The sequence below is a fragment of the Diplodia corticola genome, assembly GCF_001883845.1.
Source record: "Diplodia corticola strain CBS 112549 chromosome Unknown scaffold37, whole genome shotgun sequence".
In the NCBI taxonomy this organism is placed as follows: Eukaryota; Fungi; Ascomycota; class Dothideomycetes; order Botryosphaeriales; family Botryosphaeriaceae; genus Diplodia; species Diplodia corticola.
In genome coordinates this window covers 71128-86562 of record NW_017971516.1, presented here as the reverse complement: position 1 = coordinate 86562, position 15435 = coordinate 71128, and the positions used below count along the sequence as shown (strand labels likewise).

General features: G+C 60.9%; 6 protein-coding genes across 6 annotated transcripts; 5 read left to right on the top strand and 1 right to left on the bottom strand.

Moving 5' to 3' along the window:
- Positions 1-767: 767 nt before the first annotated feature.
- Positions 768-1745, top strand: BKCO1_3700034 (uncharacterized protein; the record flags this gene model as incomplete). Its single annotated transcript, XM_020275127.1, has 1 exon — positions 768-1745. The coding sequence occupies one exon, from the start codon at positions 768-770 to the stop codon at positions 1743-1745; it is 978 nt and encodes a 325-aa protein (XP_020128939.1).
- Positions 1746-4337: 2592 nt separating this feature from the next.
- BKCO1_3700033 (uncharacterized protein) lies at positions 4338-5678 on the top strand (the record flags this gene model as incomplete). The annotated part of the gene is made up of 1 exon (XM_020275126.1): positions 4338-5678. The coding sequence occupies one exon, from the start codon at positions 4338-4340 to the stop codon at positions 5676-5678; it is 1341 nt and encodes a 446-aa protein (XP_020128938.1).
- A 377-nt stretch (positions 5679-6055) lies between these two features.
- Positions 6056-7955, top strand: BKCO1_3700032 (mfs allantoate transporter; the record flags this gene model as incomplete). Its single annotated transcript, XM_020275125.1, has 7 exons — positions 6056-6265; positions 6333-6469; positions 6526-6719; positions 6776-6864; positions 6917-7241; positions 7300-7849; positions 7904-7955. The coding sequence occupies 7 exons, from the start codon at positions 6056-6058 to the stop codon at positions 7953-7955; spliced, it is 1557 nt and encodes a 518-aa protein (XP_020128937.1).
- Positions 7956-9555: 1600 nt separating this feature from the next.
- BKCO1_3700031 (cytochrome p450) lies at positions 9556-11229 on the top strand (the record flags this gene model as incomplete). Its single annotated transcript, XM_020275124.1, has 4 exons — positions 9556-9630; positions 9680-10798; positions 10849-11018; positions 11073-11229. 4 exons carry the CDS (start codon positions 9556-9558, stop codon positions 11227-11229), a joined length of 1521 nt encoding a protein of 506 aa, XP_020128936.1.
- Positions 11230-11564: 335 nt separating this feature from the next.
- Positions 11565-12929, top strand: BKCO1_3700030 (uncharacterized protein; the record flags this gene model as incomplete). The annotated part of the gene is made up of 2 exons (XM_020275123.1): positions 11565-11639; positions 11700-12929. The coding sequence occupies 2 exons, from the start codon at positions 11565-11567 to the stop codon at positions 12927-12929; spliced, it is 1305 nt and encodes a 434-aa protein (XP_020128935.1).
- A 248-nt stretch (positions 12930-13177) lies between these two features.
- BKCO1_3700029 (mfs transporter) lies at positions 13178-15153 on the bottom strand (the record flags this gene model as incomplete). The annotated part of the gene is made up of 4 exons (XM_020275121.1): positions 13178-13855; positions 14051-14531; positions 14651-14928; positions 15037-15153. The coding sequence occupies 4 exons, from the start codon at positions 15151-15153 to the stop codon at positions 13178-13180; spliced, it is 1554 nt and encodes a 517-aa protein (XP_020128837.1).
- Positions 15154-15435: the final 282 nt, after the last annotated feature.

Here is a 15435-nt window from a genome sequence, read left to right as displayed (position 1 = left end):
GCGTGAAGCTCCAGCGCGCCCAATCGCGTGCCCCGCCGCCCCATCGACAAGCGCTGCTTGACCGGCCGTCTCAACAACCCATGGCGGCAGCGCAGCGCTCTCGCAGCAGCGCCCAATGGCGGTGTGGTGGTCGGCCACTCGCCCACGAGCCCCGTCGCAGCCGTCGTGTGTCAGGCCTGCATGCCTGCGCCGTCGTGTGCGACAGTCGCCCTCGCCTTTTCATGTGAAAGCCGGCCGCTGCTGCTCCAGGCCCCATGGCCTCCTCCGCACATAATAAGGACGCCGTGTCCTGCGCAGCTTGGCCGTGGCGCAGAGCACTCATTCATCCATATTGCAACCCGCATTTCGCCGTACTCGCCGCGTCCCCACTTTAGATGGCGGTGAAGCGGCACGTACAGTAGTGCGGTTCAGGCCGTCTGCAAAGTCCTCCCAGCCAGCTCTCCTTTCCGTTTTTCCCTGCTCGGATCATTTGATTCCTTTGCATTTGCCCTGCAGCCCGCTCGTGCCCCAGCAGGGGTTGGGGAGCGGCGCCACGCAGAGCTTATATCCAGCACTGCCCCCCTGGCCGTATAAAAGTCCCTCCCCACCTACCGTGTTCGTCACCTGTTTTCCTTGCTCCCTCCCCGGCTATAGTGCGCCGGCTCGCACTGTGCTGGCTGCCCGCTGCTGCTTCCTGTACGCCTGCCCGCCTGCCCGCCCGCCCTGGCGCCAGCATCGATGCTGACCCGCGTAGATGATGCTTCGCTATTGACCAGCTCCGACCCCCGATGAACCCTCCCGCACGCCTCAGCAATGAATACACCACCCCCTCTGCGGAGCCCATGAGCCGCACCGACAGCGGCTTCGGGGACTATCAAAAGGCCGCCTCGCGTTCTGAAACCGCCGCCGACACCCCCCGCGATGCCTCCCCGACAGCCAACGAAGCGAGCGGCGGCGGCACGCCTAGCCACCGGCCCAGCCCGCTAAGCCATCACCAGTCCGCAATCTCGGCTCCCACCACGCCAGAACGCCCGGCGCTGAGGAAACGGCGCTCCAGGCCGAGCTCCAAACACTCGGCCAGGTCCAGCAGCCGCACCTCGAGCCTCTACCCGCGCCCTTCTCTCGCCGGCAGAGTGCGCAGCTTCCCCGTCGAACTCGCCATGCACCACCGCAGCGACCTCGACTCGGTGCTCGCCCTGCACTCGCGCAGCTGCAGCATCTTCAATTCCCTGTCTGCTCCCACCAGCGCCCCCCAGTCGCCCGGCCTCTCCTCCGTGGGCCGCCCCAGCACCGACATGTCCCGCCACTCTCTCCAGGTCGACAGGAACAGCCTCGGCTCCGTTGCCCACCAGGACCCCGCCCACTTCTACCCGATGCCCTCTCCGGCCCTGTCCAACTTCTCCTCGTTCGCCGAGGAGGACGCCGCGGCCGAGGTGGCGACTCCGGCCGTGCCACCGCCCACGGTCGTGCACTGGAACTCGCCCAGCACGCGGCGGAGGGAGTACGCCGAGATCGACCGGTCGACCAGGGGATTCCGTGGCTTCATGCGGCGCGTCACGCCCCGCTGGCTGTCGCGCCGGCCGCCGCGGCAGGCCTTCTACGACGGCGACAAGGAAGACGACGACGCGTGCAGCGTGCGGCGCTATCGCATCCACGTGCCCGACGAGGACGAGCACGAGGCCGAGGCCGGGGACGCGTTCGAAGAGAAGCACCGGCCCATGTCGGCGCCGACGGCCAGGAAGGCCAGGTTCTGGAAGAGCCAGTAATATACGTGAAGAAAAACACGACGACACGAGCACGGGATGCATAGAGGGTCGGTCTGTTTGTGCTGTTTTCCCCCACCTCAGGCATGGTAACGCGGGCTTGCTGGTCAATCGTCTTTCCTTTGCACTCACTCTGTTCACTGCGACATACCCCTCTACAACCAGCATATCGATAATTTGCAAAGATACCCCACCCCATATACCTTACAGAGTCAGCAGCATCGCATTAGCGTTGGTAGTGTTTAGTTATTTCCCCCCCTTCACTGCCGGATACCACGGGCTCGGTCTAGATGTTTGCAGCTCCCGTCACGTTTAGCATAGAAGTTCCGCGGTGCTCCAGGCGTTGGCAACGGCGTACCGGACGAGATTAGTAGGTCCATCTACAAAGGCAAAAATAAATATCAAAAAAGATCAAAATCAAAAATCCTTCCGGAGAATTTCATCATGTCGTCAGGGCTGCTAATAAGGTTGGCGTGTGCGTGGCTATTAACGTGGGACAGGACAGGCCACCCTGGCAGGAAAAGCATGGCCAACCCCCAAATAGAGATGCGCCGTAACCAGGGCGACACGCGGCCCACGGTACCGTCGTTTCGATGCGATGCGATGCGATGCGATCGCTTGGGAACACAGATCTTGCAAGCATGCAACCGTCCCCCTGGGTGTGCGTGGCCACGTCTCTCTCTCTCCCTCTGTCTCTCTCTCAATGCATGTCATTTTGATCGGAGGCTAAGCACTTTAGCAGCAGGGCCACCCCGATCGCGATCATGCGTCGGAGATGAAGATTTGTTGGGGTGAGCAGAATACCAGCTTCCGTGGCTTTGTGTTTATCCCAAACCGACCATGTCCCCCCAAGCCACATCTCTCTCCCGTGTTTTTTTCCTATTCATTTCTTTTTCCTCTTCTCCTATGGCATGTCCCGGATTTCTCTACCGATCGCCTGGGAGCCGCGGGTATGTATGATCATGATCGCGCGCCTCATCTCACTCCCGCTTTTCCCGCGCGTGCGGCGGTAACCGACATTGGGTTGGGCGCGCCGATCAAGGCCGAGGAAGCGCGCTATTGAACCTTCGCGAAGCCTTCGAGAAGGGGGGGGGGGGGGGAAAGNNGGGAAAGGAAGGAAGGAAAAGCACAGGCTAGGGGCGCGGGGCACGGTCCCTTCCTTTCGTCGCTGCTACTGCGGTGATGATGATGATGTATGTGTGGGTATGTGTGCGCAACAGATCAACAACGAACAAGCGCACTGACGATGGGGCCGAAATGGTCGATGGTTGGTGAGCATATGGCAGAAGGATCGTGATCGTGATGATGATGGATCCAGCGCGAGAAAGCACCGAGAGAGAGACAGAGAGAGAGATTAGGGAGGGCTAGCGGGCGCGATGACGCCGGCCTGACGTCGTCGCGGGGCTGCGATGTTGCGATGCACTTCTGGCTAGGGGGAGAGAGGGAAGGTGGGGATCCACACGTTTTGTTGTGCATGTCCGCTTCCTGCCCCTGGCCCCGTGCACACCCTCCACCACCGAGTCGTGGGCACTGGGCTCCGGGCGGGGGGAGACGGACCAGCGTCAGTGCGCTTTTGCATCCATTGTGGAGACTCGGCGTGCGGCACGGGTGGTCCGTGGCCTGTCCGCATCGGCGCACGGGGCGTGGCTGTGGTAGGGAGGGAAAGAGGATGAGAGATATGTACCAACGGTTGCCGTACCGTAGATCATCGCCTTCTTCTTTGATTTTTTTCTCTTCTTTTTTTTCTTCCCAACCGGTGCACGATGCGCGGGTTGGCTCTCAATCAACAGGGGCTGCCAAGGCGGACGGACGGTCATGTTTTCTGGAAGCCTGCAGAGAAGACCGGACAGACCATGGCCTGATCACGCAAGATGAAGAGGCGCGTTATCTCATTTGCATGCGCTGCCGAGGTTGCGACCGTGTGCGAGGCGGCCTGGTCTGCGCTTTTGTGCAGTGCAGGGGGTAATTTACCTGCTGTCCGCATGCGGAAGGGCGGTGCGCCAGGCGGAGGGAAAGGCGGCCGGCACTGGGCCGAGTGGGACGGCCCGCGCGTGTACCCTGACTTTGGCTTACCGTTAGCCGCCGTCGCCATCTGCTTGCTGCACCTTTCTATCAACCGGTAGACTTTGTACTGGAGTTTTGTTGGTCAATCGAACCGTGTACCACGTAGAGCCAAGACGCCCAGAAAGAAAGCCATTATCCCAAGGTTTGATCACCGCATGAAGGCGTGTGCCTAGCATTCAATGGTACTACTTCGTGCACACCTGTGATCTAAAGGTTAGGGACATTCGAGTGGTTGTGTGGTTCTGAGACCCTGGACCATATTTGCCATGTTGGTGAGTCCCAACATGTGCAGCATTAGTTTTTTTTTCCCTTTCTTCTTTTCTTTTTATTACCCGAATTCCATTGTTTGTGGTTTCTTTAATAGCCTTATAATCCCCCCATGACACCCAAGGTTTCTTGACTGCAGAGAGGACACATAGCACCGTTATAAAAACTTCGCCACGGCCTGCTTCCTTTTGCTTTCCCACCCGAGTCCTTCGCACAGAGCAGTCCTCGACACCACCCCCACGAAACGACGCCTTCAATATCGACATGGCACGCAGACGCCGTCGCAAGGCTCAGGCAGAAAAGAAGGCTTCTGGTGAAGAGATGGGTGGATCTACAGAAGACCAGCTTGAGGCCACGCCTTGGCCGTCGACGATATACACCAAGGAGGAACTGGAGCCGTACAAGAAATTCCCTGTCCTCTATGGAGAACGCAAGTTTGCCCGGGAATTTCCAAAGGAAAAGCAGACTTTGAGCTTCACTGACGACCTACCCGCCGAGTTGCGGCTCATGGTTTACGAGCGTGTCCCACTGCATGTATCGGGCGGCTTCCTCGAGCTTTGGAGCCCGGCAATTTGGCACCATGAGGCACGTTGGCGGTGGAGGGACTGGGCGGCGCTCTCGACGCCCTTGAAGAACACATTCTGGCAGTATGCTTCGAAGCGCAGGGCTCTGTCGCTCATGAGACTGTGCAAGAAGATGTACGGCGAGGTGGCACACATGTTCTACACCAAACAGAACTTTCGCTTCACCAACCTCGACGGCGTCTTGATGCTCGGCGCGTGGCTGCACACAATCAACGCAGCCCATTTCCGGTACTTGCGCCACGTCACGGTTCACGCTGCGCTGCACTACCGAGGGGACGGGAGCATAGCGGATTCTGGCCAGTGGAACGCCTTCCAGCAGCTGGTGGCGAGGCGGGGCATGAAGTTCCCATGCTTCAAGTACAGGCGCACGCCGAAATACTATGACGCCGGAAAGGTCGGCCATGAAAGCACCGTCAACCGAGTCGTCTCGATCCTCAAGTCCCTCCCGGACCTGCGCAGGCTCGAGGTCCTTTTCGAGTGGGACTCGCCCTTCATCGGCTTCAACGACCGCCGGATGGTAGACTGCTACCTAGGCTACCCGGAGCAGCTCGAGCCCGCCGCGGCCGTCAGACACGTTGTGGAGGACCATTGTCGCGATCCAACATGGTGGCCGCTGCTGGCGGGGATCAAGCGGGAGGCTGTGTCGCCCGACTTGAAGATGGCCCTGGTGCTTCTCTATGGCCCGAACGACGTCAGCACCTACGAGCTGGCATCTCCGTACGTCGACGAGAAAATGCGAGCGGGGAGATGGCTGGGAGCTTATGCCAAGATCATGGGCTACGACTTCGGGCATGCGCGGTGGGAAAAGGGCGCGTACCAGGTCAGGTACGATGCGAACGAGCTGCTCGCACGTCGTGAGATCAAGGAGGACGAGGAGGGACCGTTCCTGCCAGAGCCTCCTGAAGTGCAGCACGGCGTGTACGCCCAGGCAGCCAAGCCGGGGGGCTCCATAACAGACTGCCACGCTTTCGTCGAGGAAGAGCGTAGGCGGACGCGCCAGAACTGGTGGTGGTGGTGGTAGCGGCTGTGCCGTCTCTGGACTCGGCAGCGAGACGGGCATTCCGAAGCACCCATGCATCGTGCACCTTCCCTTCTCGGCTGGGCCGGGCATGGGCCGTCTCCCCCGCACGACAGCGGTCCATGTCGTGTCACTGCCGTCCCTCTGCCGTATCACTCCCGACTCGCGGCCGATCATGCCCCGCCGCGGCACAAGGCTCCGCCCACTTTAGCAAGGCGGGCTACCGCTGTTATCGCCGAGCAGCCCAATGCTTGTCCATCAACAAGACTCTTATCATCTCTTGGAACGCCCTTAAACCCACCCCCCCAGCCAGCCAGCCAGCCAGCCAGCCAGCCAGCCAGCCAGCCCGACCCGACTCGTCATCCACCCGCAGTTCGACCATGGCCGGCGCCGACGTTGAGAAGGAGCCCGTTCCCGGCGTCGAAGAGGCGGCCGACCGCAATGGCAGCGTCTCCGCCGCCATCGTCAAGCACAGCCACGATGCCGACGCCGCCATGAAGGCCTTTGCCGAGAACCAGGGCCAAGTCTTGGACATCGACGAGGCCACCAATGCGCGCCTGCTGCGCAAGATCGACTGGCACCTGATGCCGGTACGGAACGCCGGCCATCCTGAAGCTTATCCCGGATAGAGTGCTGACATTCCTTCCCGCGACCAAGCTCCTCTGCGTAGTCTACGGCCTGAACTTCCTGGACAAGACCTGCATCAGCTATGCCTCCGTCATGGGCCTGAAGAAGCCCCACTCCGAGGGCGGCATCGACATCACCTCGGATCAATACAGCTGGCTGGGTTCCATGTAAGCCCGACCCGCAGCCAACCACCCTTTGCACCGCTGCATGCTCACACGTCCAGGTTCTATTTCGGTTACCTTGCCTGGGAGTGGCCGACGAACCGCCTTCTGCAGTACCTGCCGCTGGGCAAATACTCCGCCTTCAATGTCATCATGTGGGGCGTCGTCTTGGCTCTGTTTGCGACAGTCGAGAACTTCGCCGGCGCCGTGGCTGTCCGCTTCTTCCTGGGTCTCTTCGAGGCCGCCGTGACGCCTGGTGAGCTAGTTCCAACGGCCGCGTCGTGCACTTGTAGCTGACTCCATGTGTGCCAGGCTTTGCTTTGTTCACCAGCCAGTGGTATACCAAAAAGGAACAGGGATTGAGGACAGGAATTTGGTTCAGCTTCAATGGCGTGGCGCAGGTATGTCGTTCCTGTACCTTTCCCCGGTGCGCTCGGTACTGATAGCTCGCAGATTGTTGGAGGCTTGGTCGCATACGGCATCGCTCGCGGGACCGCTATCCACGGCTCCGCCATCGCACCATGGAAGATCGTCTTCCTCGTCACCGGTCTCCTTACTACTGTCGTCGGCATCGTCTTCCTTTTTGTCATGCCCGACAATCAGCTGAACTGCCGTTGGTTGACAAAAGAAGAGCGCCTGCTGGCTCTTGAACGCATTCGCGTCAACCAACAAGGTATCGGCAACAAACACTGGAAGTTTTACCAGGTCAAAGAAGCCTTGATGGACCCCATGGTCTGGGCCTTCTTCTGGTACGCCTTGATTGCCGACATCCCCAACGGTGAGCATTCCGAACCCGCACATGCGCTGGCGGTTGAATCTGATTTTTTGATCCTCAGGCGGCGTCACCAATTTCTTCTCGCTGCTCATCCAGTCGTTTGGCTACACTTCGGAGCAGTCCCTGCTGTACGGCACTCCCGGCGGTGCGGTTGAAATCGTCACTTTGGTCGTTTGCGGATATCTCGGCGACAAGTACGGCTGTCGCATTCTGGTCTCGACCTCTGGCCTCTTCCTCGGCATCCTGGGCATGGCTCTCATCGTTGGACTTCCCGAAAGCATGAACGTCGGCCGTCTGATCGGATACTACCTGACGCAGGCCACGGCCACGCCCTTCGTCGCCCTGCTGTCCCTGATCTCCACCAACGTGGCCGGCTACACCAAGAAGACGACGGTGGCGGCTCTGTACCTGATAGGCTATTGCGTGGGCAACATCATCGGGCCGCAGACCTTCCGTGGCGACAACTACCTGCCGGCCGAGATCACCATTCTGGTCTGCTACGGCATCTCGCTCCTCGACATGCTGTTCATCTACTGGTATTGCATGCATCAGAACAAGAAGAAGGCCGCGGCCAGAGCGGCGCCGGGTTACGTGAAGCTTGAGAACCAAGAGTGAGTTGATGCCGTCTTTTTCAATCAAATGTACGTACTAACCTCGTTTTCCAGATGGCTCGACCTCACGGACAAGGAGAATCCAGAGTTCACCTACGCTCTGTAGTGATAGTTAGAGAAATTTTGTTGGAACAATGAATTTCAACTGCACCTCAGTGCCAGTATTGGATGCGTGGCCGTTGAATCGGTGGTCGAAACATATGCCGAGGGGCAACGTGGACCTGTGCTGTCATGAAGTGGGGCAATGCCGAGGTTGAATAAGTATGATCAGACAGCGAGCGTTCCCTTCCAGAAGGTGGCACTGCAGGGACGTGAGCAAACGACGCCCGCATTAACGCTCAAGTCCCCGCGCTTACGTGAGGCCACCAAAGCGGGGCACTGCATCGTACATGGCTCCGACAGGGTCCCATTTGCTCTTCGCTCAAGCCTCGTCGGGCCATGGGATCCTATGGATGCCTTTGAGAGAAGACTGGCAGCCGAATCAATAAGTCTTCGCTGCTTCCTTCACGAGAAGGGAAACGTCTCCGATCCGGGTCAAACGAAGCCGAGAATGGATGGATGACTTCAAGTCGTGAAGGATGCTGGATGGCGCTGCACGTCGTAGCGAAACGCTTGTGTCCGCCACGGCGCACACGCCATTCGCGCCATCAAAAATCGCAGTGCCGGCGCACCAAAGCAGGCTCGGTACTCGGCCGGGCAATAATGCGACAGCTCCACGTCCACGGCTCGGGGCGTCAAGTCGAGCGCTACGGCCGTTTCTGCGACTCTGCTGATCGCCCTCGACGTCCGTGGCCAATGGCCGTGTATTACTCGGGCTCAATGGAGTTTGCGGAGACTTGGCGGCCCGAGACGCGGTACGGCGGGTGCGCGGAAGGGAGCGGCCCAGCAGGGGTGCAGGAACGATGCGGTGTAAGTAGGTAGTAGTGCAGCGTGCGTATAGGAGTAAGCATCCGGCTTGAGTAGCTTCCAAGGCTTGGGTGGCGCGGATCTTTGCGGAGGATTTATGGCTGACGCCACTTTGTGCGACCGTCGACTATACCCTCCGCTGCTGACTTGGAAGGTCGGCCAAGAATAGAGCCATGACTGATGGCGGGGAAGGGCAGGCGGGCGGTCAGTGGACCGGCGGCAGCACTAACACGGGGTGTCTGCAGCAGTGGCAGCTGCTTCCAGTAGTCCTTGCGCTGCATGACCACCCTTCGCACCCGAAAAGCCCGACAAGAGCGAATCCCCGAGGACCCTCCTCCTTGGCCATGGTGTTTGCGGACTTTGGGCCTCTCTCGCACGAGGTTTTTTGGATTACGTTGACCCCCGAACGGACCAGATCTATCATGTGCCGATCATGAAGAGCGGCCCATATATATTTGACCATGGCGGTGCTCCGGCTCTGCTGCCCAACCTCTCACCCGCACCGTATTCGTTGTATCCGAAACATTGCCAGCGGCACGGCTCCAGCCCGTTCCTCGAAAAGGTAAGCGGCCGCTTCCCTGCCAGGGGCGAGTGGGTCGACGGCTCCTCGAAGAGGCGCTGACACGCTACGACCACCAGACCTCAGCACTACTACCCGCTTCGCTGGCCATTGGCGTGGTTTTGATAGAGCCGACGAGCGCTACCAGCGTCAGCTTATCGTTGCCGTCGACTATTTAGCCAGTTGTCGCCCAGACACGGCGCTTCCCGTCGCACTCGCCAGGCAGAGAGCAGCAGCCATCATGGACTCTGCATCACACCCACACTTGCTGGCCGCAAACAACTTGCCCGCTCTGGTCGGAGGGGCGGTTGTGACAGTGAGTCATGTCCTGTACAGAGGGGGAAGGCCTCGGCTCACAGCAGCAGGCAATTGTTTACACCATCGGGGTCGCCATCTACAACGTCTACTTCCACCCCCTGAGCAAGTACCCGGGATCCAAGTGGTACGCGGCCAGCAGGATCCCGTACGCGCTCGATCTCAGCCGCGGAACCATCAACAAGGCGATAACGGAAGCGCACAAAAAGTATGGCGACGTCATCCGCATCGCCCCCGACGAGCTCTCGATGATCAGCGGCGAGACGGCATGGAACGACATCTACGGCTTCCGTGGGGCCAAGAAGCCCGAGTTCGGCAAGGACCGGAACTGGTACGTCCGGCCAGTCAACGGGACTTACTCGATGCTCGTGTCGGACCGTGAAGGCCACTCCCGGATGCGCCGCATCTTCTCGCACGCCTTCTCGGACAAGGCGCTGCGGGACCAGGAGCCGCTGGTCCAGAAGTACATCGACATGCTGATGCAGCGCTTCAGCGAGAAGGCAAAGGCGGGCGTCGTCGTCGACATGGTGCGGTACTACAACTTCACCACCTTCGACATCATCGGCGATCTCACCTTTGGCGAGTCGTTTGGCTGCTTGGAATCGGACGACTACCATGCGCTCGTGGCGGGCGTGTTTGCCTCGCTCAAGTCGGGCAACCTTCGCAAGGCGCTGCACTACTGGCCGTATCTGGCAAAGGCATATCTTGCGTGGGACAAGTTCACCAAAGGAGGCAAGACTCAGGGAAACGTCATCTTCCACAACTTTGTGGCCACCAAGGTCGACAAGCGGCTCGCGGCGGAGACGGACCGGCCGGACATCATCACAGCGGTGGAGAACCAGCCCGAGAGCCGGGCGCTGACACGGGCGGAGCTCCAGACCAACTCGGAGCTCTTTCTGATCGCCGGGAGCGAAACGACGGCCACGATGCTGAGCGGCACCACGGCAGCGCTGCTGAGACACCCGGAGATGATGAAGAAGCTGTGCGACGAGATCCGCGGGGCCTTCAACAGCGCCGACGAAATCACCTTCGAGCGGGTGAACCACCTTCCGTACCTCATCGCGGTGCTCACCGAGGGCATGCGCTTCTACCCGCCGGTGCCGACGGGGTTCCCGCGCAAGACGGCCGAGGGCGGTGGCAGCGTCAGCGGCCACTATGTGCCTCAAGACGTAAGAAGACCCGGATGGCGCTGAGATTCGAAGAGCTAACACGGTTGCAGACTGCAGTGTACGTGTCCCAGTACGCGGCCTACCACAGCCCGCAGAACTTTGCCGAGCCCGACTCGTTCATCCCGGAGAGATGGATTGGCGACGACCCGCGGTTTGCGAACGACAAGAAGTCGGTGCTCATGCCCTTCTCCAACGGGCCCAGGAACTGCCTTGGCAAGAAGTGAGTGTCGGCCGCCTTTCTGCCCCCTCAATGCCGTGACTGATTCTTTGGCAGCCTCGCGTACGCCGAGATGCGCTGCATCCTCGCAAAGACGCTCTTCAGCTACGATCTCGAGCTGGTTGACCCGGAGGTGGACTGGTTCGATCAGAGGGTGTTTGGGCTGTGGGAGAAGGGCCCGCTGTCGGTCCGGGTCACGGAGGCGCGCAGGTGACGGGGGGGAGGAAGAGGAAGGCGATGTAGATAGTGAATGGAGTGGATTGGAGTCAGGCAGGCTTAGGTAATGCGGTGCAAGTGGGTCGCGCCTCGGCGGGTCCCGAGGTTTGGCCGGTATCGATAAGGCGGTTGAGGCCATCTGGCACACTTCTTCTGGCTTGACCTGCACAGCTCCGGCAAGCCCGCCAATCCACTGCCTCTGCCACTGCCTGCTCTCTCCTCCCAGGGCTGCAATCCCGGCCGGATCCATGTAGTGCTTGCTGTCACCGGCGCCGCACAAGTCCCTTCTTCACTCGTTCCCAGCTCCCTTGCGAGACACCCCCACCCACCACCATGCTGTTCTTCACCACATTACTTCTCCTCTGCGCCCTGCCGCTGCTCGTGCTGTGCGCCGAGGACTACTACAAAGTACCTGAAGCTCCCCCGCTGCCATTGCCCCAACCGCCCTGCTGACAGCTGTCCGTCTAGCTCCTGGGCCTGGACAAGAATGCTTCGGACCGCGAGATCAAGAAGGCATACCGCACATTGAGCAAGAAGTACCACCCGGACAAGAACCCGTGCGTCAATCCCGCCCCCTCTCCCGCCCCCTCTCCCGCCCCCGACGCCCCCGCTAACCCCGGTGTCGCCAGTGATGACCAGGACGCGTCGGAACGCTTCGTGGCCGTGGCCGAGGCCTACGAGGCCCTGATCGACCCGGAGCTGCGCAAGATCTACGACAAGTTCGGCCACGACGGCGTGCAGAAGCACAAGCAGGGCGGCGGCCAGGCCCACCACCACGACCCCTTCGACCTCTTCTCGCGCTTCTTCGGCGGCAGCGGCCACTTCCGCCAGCAGGGCGAGCGCCGCGGACCCAACACCGAGGTGCAGCTCAACGTGCCGCTGCGCGACTTCTACACGGGCGCCGAGAAGACGTTCAGCATCGAGAAGCAGGCCGTGTGCGACGCCTGCGAGGGCACCGGCTCCGAGGACGGCGAGGTCGACGTGTGCCCCGTGTGCCAGGGGCGCGGCATGCGCATCCAGAAGCACATGCTGGCTCCGGGCATCTTCCAGCAGGTCCAGGGCCCCTGCGACGCCTGCGGTGGCAAGGGCAAGACGGTGCGCCACAAGTGCAAGGTGTGCGGCGGCGCCCGCGTCGTCAAGGAGACGGAGACGCACACGCTGCACGTCGAGCGCGGCATGCCCCGCGGCGTGCGCATCACCTTCGAGAACGAGGCCGACGAGAACCCCGACTGGGTCGCCGGCGACCTCATCGTCCAGCTGCAGGAGCGCGAGGCCCAGCTGGCCGCCGACGGCTACGACGACCACCTGTCCCACGCCGACGGCCAGTTCTTCCGCCGCAAGGGCAAGGACCTGTTCTGGCGCGAGGTGCTCGCCCTGCGCGAGGCCTGGATGGGCGACTGGCAGCGCAACCTCACCCACCTCGACGGCCACACGGTGCGCCTCGGCCGCAAGCGCGGCACCGTCGTCCAGCCCGGCCATGTCGAGGTGGTCAAGGGCGAGGGCATGCCCATCTGGAACCCCGACGCCGACGAGCTGGCCTTTGGCGACCTGCACGTCGAATACGTCGTCGTGCTGCCCGACCAACTCGACAAGGCCATGGAGAAGGACTTCTTCGAGCTGTGGGACAAGTGGCGCAAGAAGCACGGCGTCGACCTGCTCAAGGACAGCGGCAGACCGGCTCCCCATGACGAGTTGTAGACCTTTTGCCTCGTCTTGCCCAATTTTCGAGTCATCTGGGAGGGAAAAGAAAATAGAGAAAGAGCGTGTTTTAATATACCCTTTACATTTGTTGATCATGCGCAAGCAAGCTCCTGAAGCTCCATGAGCCAAGAAACAAGGTGCATTCATTCACATCAGTTCATTGATTATATCGAGCCGTCACATCGTTTTTCTACCACCACCACCTGCTTCAAGCATCATGTCGGCCCCACAAAGCCCTCTCTTTCTCACAAAACATACCTAAACATAGGTCCGTAGTTCTCCTCTCCCACCCCTTCGGCCTGACCCCCCTCCTTGGCACCAGCCACATCGCCGGCCGCATCCCTCCTCGCCCTCTGCTCCTCGACAGTCCCATACTTTTTATCCAACCGACCATTCTCCCACACGAGCAGCAGCCGCAGCGCGACGACGAGCAGCGTGCAAAAGAACATGAAGGCCGCACACACAGCCTGGCCCTTGACGTAGCGCGGGCCGTCGCCGGTCGGATACAGGCGCGTGCCGAGCAGCGGGCCGCACTGGCCGACGACGTTGAGCACGACGAAGCCGACGCCGCGCCGCGTGTCGGACCCCTGGTTGTTGCTGACCCACGGCAGGATGTTGGCGATGGCGGGGAAGACGCCGCCCGCGGCGAGGAAGACGCCCGCGTACCGCGCGCCCGCGCCGTTGCAGGCTGCGAGCAGCACGTATCCCGTCCCGCCGACGAGGGTGAGCGCCGCGATGGTCCAGGCGCGTTGTCGCGTGCGGTCGGCGAGGACGGTGGTGCCGATGGTGAGGAGGAAGGAGAGGAAGTAGGGGGGCGCGGTGAGGCCTTGGGCGTTGATGGCGCTGTAGCCCATTTCGTTGAGGATGGTCGGGAGGAAGACGGGGAGAGAGGCGAAGGAGACGTTGCAGGAGAAGTACATGAGCTGTGTTGTTGTCAGTGGTGGTGTTGGCGATGGATGGATGGGGGTGGGCTGGGATGTCGCTTGTTCTTTCTTTTTCTCTTTCTCTTTCTCTTTCTCTCTCTCTCTTCCAGCTCTTCCTCTTCCTCTTCGTAGGCGTCCATGTCTCCCCTCTCTCCTCTCGCCCTTTTCTTTCTTTTAGATGTCGGAGACACTTACAGCAGTGAACCAGCACTTCAGATCCAGCAGCGCGGCGACCACGTCCTTCCACTCGACGCCGCCGATGCGCGCCTCGGCGTCCTGCCCCGTCTGGCGCACCGCCCGCGCCCTCGCGATCCTCTTCTCGTCCTCGTCCAGGAAGCGCGCCTTCTCGGGCGCGTCGGGCAGGAAGAACCACGCGACGGCGGCCATGACGAGCGTCGGCGCGCCCTCGACCACGAACAGCAGCCGCCACCGCGCGAGCGCCGACCGCCGCGCCGCCGTGATGCCGTACGCCAGCGCGCCCGCGAACGTGTTGGCCAGCGGCGCCGCCGACAGGAAGATGCCCTGCCGCGACCCGACCTCGTGCCGCAGGTAGAAGAAGGACAGCAGGTACGGGATCCCCGGCCCGTAGCCCGCCTCGAACAGCCCCATGAGGAACCGCAGCGCCATCATCCCCTGCCAGTTGTGCGTCGCCGCTTGCACCGTCGCGACCAGGCCCCTGGAGGTTTGGTTTGTGTGTAAGCATCGGTTTGGGCCGTGTTTTTTTTTTTTTTTTTTATATATTCCTCCTCCCCCTTTTGCTGCTGCTTGCTGGAGGAGGGGGGGACACTTGCTTACCATCCAAAGACACAGACGGCTGCCCACCTGTGTGGCGGCACCAGTTTCCACATGATGGCCTGGAACTCGAACACGATGTAGGAGATGTAAAAGATGGTGAGCAACCAATCGTAGCGGTCGCCGTCGAGGCCGAGGTCTTCTTCCATGCCCGCGATTTTGGCATTGCTGTTCTCGACACCGTCAGCCTGTGTGACCTTGGGCTTGGCCGCGTGGCCGGAGGGGGTGGTGACGGAGAGCTGCGCACCCGATATTGGATCGATCCAGAAAGGCGAGGAGATCTGGACCGGTCAGTTTCTCCGTCGTTTTGCTCCGGGATTCGGGGTGGGAGCGGCTTAGTTACAGAGAGCCATGAGCAGTGGGACGACATGGAGGTCCAGCTTGCGAACCACTCTCTTCTCGGCGACGGGGTCGATGAGCTGCTGCTGCTGCTGGTTGGTCTCGACCTGGAGCCCGTAGGCCTTCTCGACCTCGTCGAGCTCGCCGGGCTTGTCGGGCGCGGACATTGTAGCAGTTGCGCGGATGCTCGATCGAAGTGAAGAAGGGCTCGGTTTTATAAGAAGAGGGAGGGGTGGGCTCGGAGTTAAAAGCAACGTTTCTCAAACGATCAATTCGCGGTGAGATCAGTGCGACACAGCTGCGGCCAATAGCCACCGGCTTCTGGCCCGGCAAAGTCAAAGGGAGTTAGGTGAACGCGTCAAGTGGGATGCTTCGGCCGTGCTGATTGACTCATTGGGCGAGTCTCCATCGCAGTGCAGATGGCCGGGGCCGTGGGGGACTGGGGGATG